At 42.6% G+C, this 13,838-nt stretch overlaps 1 protein-coding gene across 1 annotated transcript; it reads right to left on the reverse strand.

Moving 5' to 3' along the window:
* Positions 1–1,802: 1,802 nt before the first annotated feature.
* On the reverse strand, positions 1,803–2,296 carry LOC138087743 (splicing factor 3B subunit 6). The gene has a single exon (XM_068983085.1). The coding sequence runs from the start codon at positions 2,275–2,277 to the stop codon at positions 1,900–1,902; it is 378 nt and encodes a 125-aa protein (XP_068839186.1). The 5' UTR covers positions 2,278–2,296; the 3' UTR covers positions 1,803–1,899.
* Between the last annotated feature and the right edge of the window lie 11,542 nt (positions 2,297–13,838).

Here is a 13,838-nt window from a genome sequence, read left to right on the forward strand (position 1 = left end):
ATGCCATCCAGCCATCTCATTCTCTGTCGTCCCCTTCTCCTCCTGCCCCCAGTCCCTCCCAGCATCAGAGTCTCTTCCAGTGAGTCAGCTCTTCACATGAGCTGGCCAAAGTACTGGAGTTTCAGCTTTAGCATCATTCCTTCCAAAGAAATCCCAGGGCTGATCTTCAGAATGGACTGGTGGGATCTCCTTGCAGTCCAAGGGACCCTCAAGAGTCTTCTCCAACACCACAGTTCAAAAGCATCAATTCTTTGGCGCTCAGCTTTCTTCACAGTCCAACTCTCACATCCATACATGACTACTGGAAAAACCATAGGTTAATGGCTATACCCTAATACAAAATAAAAAGTTATAAATGATAAAACTAAATTTAAGGTTTAAAAAAACAAAAATATTCTAGCTTACCAGTTGTGTTGTGTGTGTGTGTCCTGGTCACTCAGTCATGTTCGACTCTTTGTGACGCCATGGACTCCCTCATTCATGGAATTCTCCAGGCAAGAATACTGGAGTGGGTAGCCATTCCCTCCTCCAGGGGATTCTTCCCAACCTAGGGATCAAGCCTGGTTCTCCAGCATTGCAGGCAGATTCTTTACCATCTGGGTCACCAGCGATGTTCTAGCTTACCAGGTACTTGTAATTTAAAATCAGAAACCAGAAAGGAAAAACATTGCATACAGATTCAGCAGGAGAGGAGAAAAGATATTACTTATTTTTCACGTGAATTATTGTACACTTCCTTTTTAAAAATAGTTCTGTGATGATGTTACTGGAATATTGCAAATGAAGAGGAAAGCAGACATACAGGAGAGCAAGAGGCAAGATCAGAGATTAGAGTGCAGGCTAGGAAGCCGGAGTGAGAGGTCAGAGGCTGTGAGCAGGCATCACCAGTTCCAGGAAGCCCACAGCTGCACTGAGCAAAACAACTGCTTCACTTCTTTCCTGGGCAACACCAACCTTGCCCAATACAGTGACTTGGTGGAACTGAGCTTAATAATGCAGAAAGAGACATTTTGGTGTCTGGGGGATGTCGTTAGGATATGGAAATCCCCATATCCCAGAATATCCAGAACTGTCTGGGTCAAAATCTGGAAAATGGTGAGGGAAGGGAGAAGGCAAGTGACTGAGGGAAAATTTCAGCTTAGATTGTAAGCTGAATTACTGTTTTCCCTGCAGGAGCTCACTGCTGTCCAGTTTTGTCAGATGCAACATATTTAGAAATGAACAAACTGAAATATCATTTCCCTTTCATGGAATGGTGGTGCTGATTCAGATTCAATAAACTACTAAGAAAAAGTACTTACTCCCACCAATAACACTGATTTTCATTGATTCTTTTTTTTTTTTTTTGATGTCCAAAAATATTTTATTCATTCACTCAACATGATAAGCTTTGGTTTCCTTATCTGCAAAATGGATACCTACCTTCACTATTATGTAGATTTCATTATTAATAGACATTCAATAAGTAACAATACTCTTAATAAGTTCCCCTGATGGCTAAGCACTGGATTGGTCACTGGTAGTATTGAGGATATCAAAAGGAAGAGCCGCCCCTTTCTCATTTCATTTTCTCCATCTTAAAGGACTGCTTCTTCCAAATTCTCAAGAAGCTCAGTCTCTAGGACCACCTACTACTGAATAATTCTTGATATGGTTCAACTGCTGTTTTATTATTATCTTTTTTTCCTGGTATAACACAGGAAAAATTTTAAGAGAAAACACTGACATGTTTTACCCAAAGCTATAAGTTTATTAACATAATATATTCTAACATATATCAGTTTCAAGTGGGTCTTTTTCAATCTCAAATAAGAAATCACAATATTCAGCATTTAAAGAAAAAAAAAATAGTGGTGGTCATTCACGGGTTTTAGTCCAAAGTGAAAATGCAGAAAACGTTTACTTTGGTGGATCTGTGTTGATGCCATATTTCTCCTTAAGAAGCTTCAACTGTTCTTCCTTCTTCTTTGTGTCCATCTTCTGAAATGCCCTGTTGGCATTATAGTACAAAACCACAAGGTATCTGTTACAAACATTGAATCCTGACAGGTGATCACATGCATTCTTGGCATCAAAGATGTCTTCATAGACCACATAAGCTGTTCCTCTAGTTTCAGGTGTGTTCCCCACTCTGATTTGACGAATAGGTCCATATTTCCCAAATATATCATACATTTCTTCAGCTGTGATTTTGTAAGGCAAATTTCTTATATACAAAATCCGATTTACTTCTGGTGGAAGTCGAATGTTCGCCCTCTTGGCCGCTTGCATTGCCATCTTGGCGGGCTGATGAAGTTACCGCCTGATTTTCATTGATTCTTGTAGCTTGTGTGTGTGTGTGTTAGTCGCTCAGTTGTGTCCGACTCTTTGCGATGGGATTTCTTGTAGCTTAAGTGACTATAAATTCTACTCTGCAAGAGAATATTAAGTCAGAATTTAAAATTTAGCTTATCTTTACTTCCATGTTATAAATGGATCATCATATAAAGTTCATAGTTTAAAAAATCTTAGCTGATTTTGTTACATCAGTCCAGTGGTAGAATAGATATTGTTTTCATCTTATAAATGAGAAAATGTGAGGATCTGAATAATTAAGTAAATAGCAGACAGCTAGTGAGACCACGGTTTAGACGTTTAGGATCCAAGTCATCTGACTTTAGTTCTCACTCCATACTCGCAAGCTGCCTAACCCTGCCAGTTCCTTTTATAGGCTCAAAACTTCTAGCTTGAATGGGGTAAAGGTAGATTCTGGTACACTGTGTGAATAGGTTGTGCCTCTCACACTGGCGGGTGAGCTTAACCTCACAGTTCATGATGTCCTCATCATATGCTGTCAAGCAGTGGGGAACTGGCTTTTTGCATAGCCACAGTTTCACAGAAAACACTGGCTTCCAGGAAAGGCAGAAGAGATTTCTTACACGGCATTTAAACTGTCTCCAGTGAAATGATATGTTGATTGAGATTGAGATTTGCTTTAAAATAATTGAGGAGAGAGCAATTGGGGAGAGAGGATGCCAATGACATGGAAATGGTCATAAATATGTAAGAAATGGCACGCGCGCACACACACACATACAGGAAATAGGAATGGCCTGATAAACACAGTTTAGGGATGTTCAAGGGCCAGTATATTCCTCTGTGGTATCATAGTCCCAGGTGCCTTCTATTTTGATAACTCTATATCTTTAGCAAGTCCTTCCACCTCATTGTCTCAAGGTGGCAGCTTGAGTTCCAGCCATCTTTCCAGATTCTAGGGAGCAGAATGGGGGAAGGGACTAAGAAAACTCAGACTGTCTGTTAGGGACACTTTCTAAAAGCTGCCGCATAACACTTTCGTTTACATTCCTGGGGCTGGAATTTAGCCACAGGGCCACACTTGATGCAGGGAAGACTGAAAGGTTTGACTTTTAATGCGGGTGGCCACATGCCCAAGGCAACTCAGCAGTTTTCTCTTGAGGTATAATTACCTCACTGTACTTCTCTGGTAGTGGTCACTAGACGAGGTTTGCAGAATATCATAATTGTAAATGGCGCCCCACTCCAGTACTCTTGCCTGGAAAATCCCATGGATGGAGGAGCCTGGTGGGCTACAGTCCATGGGGTCACTAGGAGTCGGACACGACTGAGCAACTTCACTTTCACTTTTCACTTTCATGCATTGGAGAAGGAAATGGCAACCCATTCCAGTGTTCTTTCCTGGAGAATCCCAGGGACAGGGAGCCTGGTGGGCTGCCATCCATGGGGTCACACAGAGTCGGACACAACTGAAGTGATTTAGCAGCATAGGGCCTCTTTAGGGGGCTAAAGTGGTGCTAGTGGTAAAGAATCCACCTGCTAATGCAGCAGACACAGGAGACGCAGGTTCAATCCCTGGGTCAAGATGATCCCCTGGAGTAGGAAATGGCAACCTTCTGCAGTAGTCTTGCCTGGAAAATTCCATGGACAGAGGAGCCTGGTGGATTATAGTCCATGGGGCTGCAAAGAGTTGGACACGACTGAGCGACTTGAACATAGGGCTTCATTATATGATTTCCTCTAATTTCGTATGTTTGAAATTTTACAGAGTAAAAGCTAATAAATTATGAAACAGATACAGAAATAAATAACACCAAGACTAGAGCCTGGAGGGAAAATTAGGTATCTGAGTTTTGAAGAACATAACTAATTAATTAGGGCAGGTTCACTTCTTTTCAAAGATAGTCACTTAATATAATGGAAGTTTATTTCCAACAAAGTTGTTCAGGGGGTGTATTCCAGCCTGGAGGGGCAGAGACTGTGGTCTGTGAATTCTTTCAGGGACTTAGCCGGCAGAGCTCTGCTATCTTCAACGTGTGGTTGCCAAGTTCTTTACACTTGTCACCATCCTTGCCCCAGGAGAAGGAGGAAAGGAGTGTTAACAGCCACTTTCTTGATTGCACAGTCCAGAAAGGAACCTAGTACTTCTGCTGCATTCCATTAACAAGAGCTTTGCCACGTGAAACACTTAGCTGCAAAGGAGGCTGGACACTCCTGGCTGGATAGGCATGACCTAGTTACAGCCTCTATGGAAGAAAGTACAAATTATGCAGGGAAACTAGCTGTCTTTGCTGCAGCACTCTAATAGACAGCCATTAACATTCAGAAAACGAATATCATGGCATCTGGTCCCATCACTTCATGGGAAATAGATGGGGAAACAGTGGTAACAGTGTCAGACTTTATTTTTTGGGGCTCCAAAATCATTGCAGATGGTGACTGCAGCCGTGAAATTAAAAGACGCTTACTCCTTGGAAGAAAAGTTATGACCAGCCTAGATAGCATATTCAAAAGCAGAGATGTTACTTTGCTGACTAAGGTCCGCCTAGTCAAGGCTATGGTTTTTCCTGTGGTCATGTATGGATGTGAGGGTTGGACTGTGAAGAAAGCTGAGCGCTGAAGAATTGATGCTTTTGAACTGTGGTGTTGGAGAAGACTCTTGAGAGTCCCTTGGACTGCAAGGACATCCAACCAGTCCATTCTGAAGGAGATCAGCCCTGGGATTTCTTTGGAAGGAATGATGCTAAAGCTGAAACTCCAGTACTTTGGGCACCTCATGTGAAGAGCTGACTCATTGGAAGAGACTCTGATGCTGGGAGGGATTGGGGGCAGGAGGAGAAGGGGACGACAGAGGATGAGATGGCTGGATGGCATCACCGACTCTATGGACGTGAGTCTGAGTGAACTCCAGAAGTTGGTGAGGGACAGGGAGGCCTCGTGTGCTGTGATTCATGGGGTCACAAAGAGTCGGACACAACTGAGCGACTGAACTGAACTGAACTGAACATTGGCAGATACCAGTATCGTGTATCGAACCTGGACTGGCGATTCGTTTCATATATGATACTATACATGTTTCAGTGCCATTCTCCTGTTTGGGGCTGGTGCACTAGGATGACCCAGAGGGATGGTACAGGGAGGGAGGAGGGTTTCAGGATGGGGAACACGTGTATACCTGTGGCGGATTCATGTTGATGTATGGCAAAACCAATACAATATTGTAAAGTAATTAACCTCCAATTAAAATAAATTTATATTAAAAAAAAAGAATAGCACATTCAAAAAAAAACATTGGCAGATACCAATTTATTATAAAGCTTATGAAATTCAAACTTCTAGGCTTCTCACTTACATGGGTCTCTTTCAAGGCCCTGTGAGGGGCCTGCATTAGTTACTAATTTCTTGTCTTTTAAAAAAATTTTTATTTATTTATTTTTGGCTGTGCTGGGTCTTCACTGCTGCCCAGGCTTTGTCTAGTTGCAGAGTGCAGGGGCTACTCTGTGGTTGCAGTGCACAGGCTTCTCACTGTGGTTGCTTCTCTTGTTGGCAGAGTGCAGGCTCTAGGCTTCAGAGTTGTGGCACGTGGGCTCAGAAGCTGCGGCTCCTGGGCTCTAGAGCACAGGCTCAGTAACTGTGACACAGGGCTTAGCTGCTCCACAGCATGTGGGCTCTTCCCTCATCGGGGATCGAAGCCATGTCCCCTGCACTGGCAGGTGGATTCTTTACCATGAGCCACCAGGGAAGTCCTAGTTACCAATTTCTGTATAACAAACTACTTCAAAACGTATCAGCTTAAAATAGAAGCCTTATTATTCCACACAGTTTCTGAGTCTGGGATCAGAGGGCAGCTTTTCTGGCTCAGAGTGCCTCATGAGGTTGTAGCCAAGGTTGCAGTTAGTTAAAGGCTTGACCAGAGCTGGAGGATCCCCTTCCAAGATGGCTCCCACGGCTGCGGGCTGGAGGCCCCAGTTTCTCACCATATGGGATTCTCCACAGGGCTACCTGAGGGTTCTCACCACAGTGGCAGTTGGGTTACCCAGAGTGAGTGAATGATCCAAGAGAGAGGTAGAAGTCATATGGTCTTTTATAACCTAGCCTCCAAAGTGACATCACTTCTCCTATATTCAGCTGGTCTCACAGACCAATCTCAGTACAGTGTTGGAGAAGAATTATGCAAGGGCATGAATACCATGAGATAGGGACTATTGGGGGAAATCTTCATAACAGGAGGGTGGCTACCACCAGGCCTGCAGCAGTTTGTTCACAGGTTCTTGTAACATTTGCAAAAGATACTTTTATATTATTTCTCTTAATAAGCCCCACCCCCACTTTAATTACATAACTTTTGGCCCCCGAATTGGAAGGACTAATGCAGAAACTGAAGCTCCAATACTTTGGCCACCAGATGTGAAGAACTGACTCATTGGAAAAGACTCTGATGCCGGAAAAGATTGAAGGCAGGAGGAGAAGGGGATGACAGAGGACGAAATAGTTGGATGGCATCACCGATTCGATGCACACGAATTTGAGCAAGCTCTGAGAGTTGGTGATGGACAGGGAAGCCTGGCGTGCTGCGGTCCATGGGGTCACAAAGAGTCAGACACAATGAGTGACTAAATTGACTTGGCTCCCATAAAATATGAATCATTATGTGACCTTGCTTGAACTTTAAGTGTCATTTTAGAATTTGGTGAAACTATTCCATAAATCAAAGTCATAATAATTAAATTCTGAAGGGAATGAAGTAATTTTTAAAAATGTGTTTGTTTTGATTACCATTATTTTTACCTGATTTGGCACTACTGGTTCTGTTATCAATGCTAGACGAGAAGTTAGGAGATCTGGATTCCAATCTAGAGTCTTCCTCTAACATACTAGGTGACCTCTTTTTCATAAGATGCAGCCTACTTTATGAGTTGGCTTTTTGTCAATATAGTGGGATTGCATTAACTAATCCATTCAGGGTACTGCCATCTAGTTCTTTAAAAGTCTATCATTTAATGATGTCTCTCTGTGCCACAAATTTTTCATCCCTATAAAGGGATAATAGTATCTACTTCACAGCGTTATAATGATAATTAAATGAGGTAGCCTACATAAGGTGCCTAGAATATGCCTGGCAAGCAATGCACACTCAGTAAATATTAACCATTCTTATTATCTTATGCCTAAAAAATAGCCTCAAGAAGCCTGTTTTGAATGCTTTTATACTATCACAGTAAGCTCAGTTTTCATCTTAGTTGTATAAGTTTTCATAAGTTGGTAAAAGATAATATAAATATAAAGTAATATTAGGCTTCCTTGGTGGACCAGTGGTTAAGAATCCACCTTCCAGGGTCTTCCCTGGCAGTCCAGTAGCTAATACTGTGCTCCCAATTCAGGAGGCCTGGGTTCAATCCCTGTTCAGGGAACTAGATCCCTCATGCCACAACCAAGAGTTCACATGCTGCAACTAAGATCCAGAACAGCCAAATAAATAAATATTTAAAAAAAAAAAAAAAAAAAGAATCCACCCTGCAAGACAAGGGACACAGGTTTGACCCCTGGTCCAGAAAGACTGCACATACCTTGGAGCAACTAAACCCATGGGCCACAGCTACTGAGCTGACTCTCTAGAGCCCAGGAGCCGAAACTACTAAGCCCAGGAGCTGCAACTACTGAAGCTCTTGCTTCTAGAGCCTTCAACAAGAGAAGCCACTGCAATGAGAAGCCCGTGCGCCACAATCAAGAGCAGCCCCTGCTCTTTGCAACTAGAGAAAGCCCATGTGCAGCAGTGAAGACCCAGCACAGCCAAAGAATAAAAATAAATAATTCAAATAAAGTAATATCAAGGATGTGGGACAACTGAAACTCTCATACATTTATTGAGTATAATAAATTGGTATGACTTTAGTAAAGTATTTGATAATATATTTACTTAAGCTGAACTTACTACATATCCTGTGATACAGCAAATCCTCTTCTAGCTATACACCCAACATAATAAGTGCTTATGTCGATCAACAGACATACACAAGAATATTCATAATAGCTTTATTAATAACAGTCCAGACTTGAAATAAATCCAGATGTCTTTCAACAGTAGGATGGATGAAGTACCACATAGTCATACATTAAGATGAGTACAGCAGTGTAAAAGAACAAAACTCATCAATGTGACATTGAGAAAAGGAGGCCCCTTCATTGTGTGGAGTTCAAAATCTGGCAAACAAATCTGCGCTGGTAGGAAGTCAGAAGCAGTTACCTTTGAGAGGATGCTCTTTGGCAATGAGGGAAACTTCTGTGCTACTGGAAATGTTCTACATATTAATCTGAGTAGTGGTTACCCTGGTATAGAATATACAAAAGCCAGTCAAACTTTAGATTTAAGATCTATACATTTTAAGTTGTATTTCAATAAAACACTTTTTTAAAGTTGCTATAGAGAAGCACACTGCTGATATCCTTGATGTAGAAAGAAAGGCTTGGTTATTTAGATTTACACAACTCTGTTTCATTTTAGCTAACTCTTTGATAATTATGTTCAGTAGCCAGTAATTGATGAACAATTAATTATTTATTACTCCTCCGTCATTTACTACCTTATTGTGTCAACTGTTCACTCATTTCACAAATATTTAAGTGCCCAAAACTCTGCTAGGTGATGGGACCACCAACAGTGAACAAAAGAGACACAGCTCATGCTTCCACTGAGTGAGGCCTATCCGGGAAAAAACAGAAAAGTCAATCAGGAGTTACAATTGCTTGCCACACATGTATGATGGAGAGGTAGAAGGCACCTCCCTGCTAGTAGAGAACAAAGCAGGGGCAACAACCCAGAAGGAAAGACTTGCTAAAGAAAATAATATCTAAGTTGAATTCAGGGCCTTTAGAATAGGAATACTGTGTTGTTCCTCAGGACAAAGAGAGTGTGGCATATTCTAGGACCTGAGAAAACTTAAGTAAGAGTGAACACAAATTGCTGGAAAGGAAGCAAGCAGTGCAGTAAACGGCGCTGAAGAAGCCAACCTGTGGAAGACCTTACCAGCCCTTCTGAGAAGGGGATTGCTGCTGCTGCTGCTGCTGCTAAGTCGCTTCAGTCGTGTCCGACTCTGTGCGACCCCATAGATGGCAGCCCACCAGGCTCCGCCGTCCCTGGGATTCTCCAGGCAAGAACACTGGAGTGGGTTGCCATTTCCTTCTCCAATGCATGAAAGTGAAAAGTGAAAGTGAAGTCCCTCAGTTGTGTCCGACCCTCAGCGACCCCATGGACTGCAGCCTTCCAGGCTCCTCCATCCATGGGATTTTCCAGGCAAGAGTACTTAAGTGGGGTGCCATTGCCTTCTCCAGAGAAGGGAGTTAGGATGTTATTTATTCTGTGGACAGGGGAAAGGCATGACTGCATATGTTCTGAATGTATCAGTCTATATTTAATGTGAAGAATGGATTAGAAGGAGGAAAAGAGTGGTTAGGAGGCAATAAACCAGGCTGGAGATGATGGAATCTAAAACTAAGGGGGACTTCCCTAGTGGTCCAGTGGTTAAGACTCCATACTTCCAATGCAGGGGACATGGGTTCGATTCCTGGTTGGGGAGCTAAGATCCAACACACTATGAGGGGGGCCCAAAAAATAAATCCATAAATAAAATAGCCTATTCCCAAGCTCTCTTACAAAAACAAAAGAAAGAGAAAAAGAGAGAACTAAGGCAGTAGAGGTGAGAAATGTTTGAGAAGTAGATTTTGTAGGACTTGAGGAATCACTGGGTAAGCATGGGAGAGCGAAGCCAACACCCAGTTTCTGGCTTGAGTGCTCCTGTTGATGGTGGTGTTGGTGATCAGGGTAGGAAATATAATAAAGAAGTAGTTGGCTAGTTTGAAGGATTTTGAAGACGTGAGAGGAGGAACTACTGAGTTCTGTTTTATATATCTTGCATTGAAGGTGCTTTTGAGCCACTGAGGTAGAGATATTCAGAATGCAGCTGGTCCTGAGGAGAGGTAACTGTCCTGAAGAAATAAATTTGGAAGTCAGCATTGTACAGGAATTCATTAAAGCTGTGGGAGTAGAGAAAATCTAAAATTACCCCTGAATACTATGTAGAGTAAGAAGAGGAGCAGATTTGGTAGAGAACACTGAGGAATACTCATCTAAAATGATCAGCAGCAGAGAAAGAAGGCCTCTTAGAAAATACTGAGGAGGAACAGGGAAAAAGGAAGGAAACCAAATGGCACACTGCAGTTAAAGGAAGGGAGGTTTTTCTAGAACTTTCAGGTGGACAATAGGGTCAAATGTTGCCAAGAGATGACATCAGGGAAGTCTTGGTGATCTTAACAAAGGCAGTAGCAGGGAAGGCAGATGTGAGATTTCAGTGGTAGAGGACTGAATGGGAGGTAAGGGGGTTACTGTGTCTAAATCACAAACATTCGCCCCCTCTCTGAAACTGGGGGATTCTATTGCTCTTGCATTGACTAGTTTAGAAACATATTCACTGGAGTATTCGTTTTAGACTACAGAGTACACACATACTAGTTGAAGCAGAAAAGGATTTATTACAGGATACTGGTTAGTTTACAGGATGTCCAGAAGGCTAAGGAACCAACCTTGGGTTTTGCACAAGTTGTTGAGAGCACAGCCCGCTTTACATCCGTGGTTTCTGGTCCCATGTATCGTGGGCATGGAAGATATGCATTTACTGCAGCCTGACTGATAGCATTACCCTCACAAAGTGTTATTTCCCAGCCTGTACTTTTACTGGATTTCCCAAAGGACTGTCTATCTTCCTAAAAGTCCATCCACTTCTAGATGATGGGCTACATGATAAGATCAGTGAATCGCAACAGTATTAGTTCAGTGCTTTACTTCATTCATCAATAAACAAATTCCCTGGTTAGAAACAATGATTAAATGGATACCACAACAACGAACCAGGTACTTAGTAGGACTAGAGATAATGGTACAGATAAAAATCTGGCCTTCAGGGAAAGTAAACCTATATCTATAGTAAATACATATTCACAGCAAGGAAATATTGCTTCCCACTCCATGATGGAAGAAGCCTAGGTAACCAATCTGCTGCTAGGTGGCTGGTAAATATTCCAGGGCTGGGTCTGGATCAGGGTTCAGTTACTGATCACTGCTGCAGGTATGTTAGGTACTCAGAAGGTGAAGTAGCCCAATCAGCCCTGCTGGAGGAAGTTGATGTTAGACCTACACGTAATCTCCTTCCCTGCCACTATGCAGCTTTTTTTTTTTTTTTTTTTTTTAACATTTTGGTCATGTAGCCTGGCATGCAGGATCTTAGTTCCCCAACCAGGGATCAAACCTGTGCCTTCTGCAGTGGAAATGCAGCATCTTAACCACTGGACTGCCAGGGAAGTGCCTATGCAAGCTAAGTCTCTTCAGTCATGTCTGACTCTTTGCAACCCCAGGAGCCCTGCCAGGCTCCTCTGTCCATGGGATTCCCCAGGCACAAATGCAATACTGAAGTGGGTCACCATGCTCTCTTCCAGGCGATCTTCCTAACCCAGAGATCGAACCTGCGTCTTTGCCTTCTGCATTGGCAGGCAGTTTCTTTACCACTAGCGCCACCTGAGAAGCCCCCTTTTATTTTTTAAATTTATTTATTTTTAGTTGAAGGATAATTGCTTTACAATATTGTGTTGGTTTCTGCCACACATCAACGTGAATCAGCCATAGGGATACATATGTACCCTCCCTCTTGAACCTCCCTTTCACCTTCCACCCCATCCCACCTGTCTAGGTTATGACAGAGACCAGTTTGAGTCCCGAGTCATACAGCAAATTCCCACCAGCCATCTATTTTACTTACAGTAGTGTACATGTCTCCATTCACTCTCTCCCCTATGGAGCCTTTTAAAATGAGCCTTTTGAACAGTTAGATGGCTAGGGCAAGGCCGGAGAAGGCAATGGCACCCCACTCCAGTACTCTTGCCTGGAAAATCCCATGGACGGAGGAGCCTGGTAGGCTGCAGTCCATGGGGTCACTAAGAGCCGGACACGACTGAGCGACTTCACTTTCACTTTTCACTTTCATGCATTGGAGAAGGAAATGGCAACCCACTCCAGTGTTCTTGCCTGGAGAATCCCAGGGATGGGGGAGCCTGGTGGGCTGTCATCTATGGGGTCGCACAGAGTCGGACACGACTGAAGCGACTTAGTAGTAGTAGTGAGCAAGGCCATTTTGTCCGCCTAATTATTGAGAACCTTCTCTGCAGGAGTCCTTGGCAAGTATCCACATGGGACAGGTATTCTCATAATCCAGGCACAATCTAAAGCTGTGTGTCCATGCACTTCCTTCCTTATATCTCTTCACAGTTTTCAATCTTCTTTTTCCATGACCTGATGTAGTTCAGGAATCAGTATAGATCCATACCTCAGAACATCTCCTTCCATACAAAATGGACCATGAGATGGTCCTTCTAAAACACACAGGTGCATCTGCTTGGCAGAAAGAAGCTTCTTACACAGAAAACCTTGATGATTCCTTTTTCCCTATAAAGAGGCAAAGTCATCTGATAAAAGTGAGGAAGAAAGAGACAGAATCAGAGATTTGAAGAATTCAGAAGTTTTAAAACAAAGAGAGAGTCAATTAGGAAAACAAATGATTTCGGGACCATTTCAAAGGTGCCAAGTTATATAGTTACATCATTTTTCTCCAGAAGCCCTACTGTAAGCCACTGAGAAGCAAAAACCATGTCAGTGGATAAGTGAAGCCTGTTTACTGCAACTTCAAGACTATCCGTTCACCTGTGTTTAAATTGAATTCCCATTTCACAATATCAATTTACTGGTTCTGACTAAATAGGGTTATTATTTAGATATTAGACATGGATTTTTAACAGCAATTTTTGTCAACTAAGGCAAGGGGTAATACATAAAAATTATTTTTCTAAGTAAGGATTACTTGGGGTAATCATCTTTTAATCTGTAAAATCAATTGATAACGGTTGCTTCTGTGAAGGAGTATTAGGTGGTTGAAATATAACAGGGGAGGTTCATGTTTGACGTACATTCCTTCATAGCTTTTGAATCTATACCTCTGAGGTCTGAATTTATATCAAGGTATAAAAATACATCGACAGTCCTTCAATGTGTCCAGCCCCACTGGATAGAAGTACACTTTTCTGAGAGGATGGCTTCTGTGCAGCTGCAGCATTCTGATCCTTCAGTACAGCTCAGACACTCAGTTGTGTTCGACTCTTAGCAACCCGATGGACTGCAACACACCAGGCTTCCCTGTCCATCAGCACTTACAGAGCTTGCTGAAACTCATGTCCATCGAGTCGGTGATGCCATCCAACCATCTCATCCTCTGTTGTCCCCTTCTCCTCCTGTCTTCAATCTTTCCCAACATCAGGGTCTTTTCCAATGAGTCTTCAAATCAGGAGGTCAAAGTATTGGAGCTTCAGCTTCAGCTTCATCATCATCCTTCCAATGAATATTCAGGACTGATCTCCTTTAGGATAGACTGGTTTGATCTTCTTGCTGTTCAAGGGACTCTCAAGACTCTTCTCAACACCACAGTTCAAAAGCATCAGTTCTTCAG

This window comes from Capricornis sumatraensis, chromosome 1 (assembly GCF_032405125.1).
Source record: "Capricornis sumatraensis isolate serow.1 chromosome 1, serow.2, whole genome shotgun sequence".
Taxonomy (NCBI): domain Eukaryota; kingdom Metazoa; phylum Chordata; class Mammalia; order Artiodactyla; family Bovidae; genus Capricornis; species Capricornis sumatraensis.

Coding starts and splice junctions, on each gene's coding strand:
- LOC138087743 (XM_068983085.1), bottom strand. CDS start 2,277: ATGGCAATGCAAGCGGCCAAGAGGGCGAACATTCGACTTCCACCAGAA.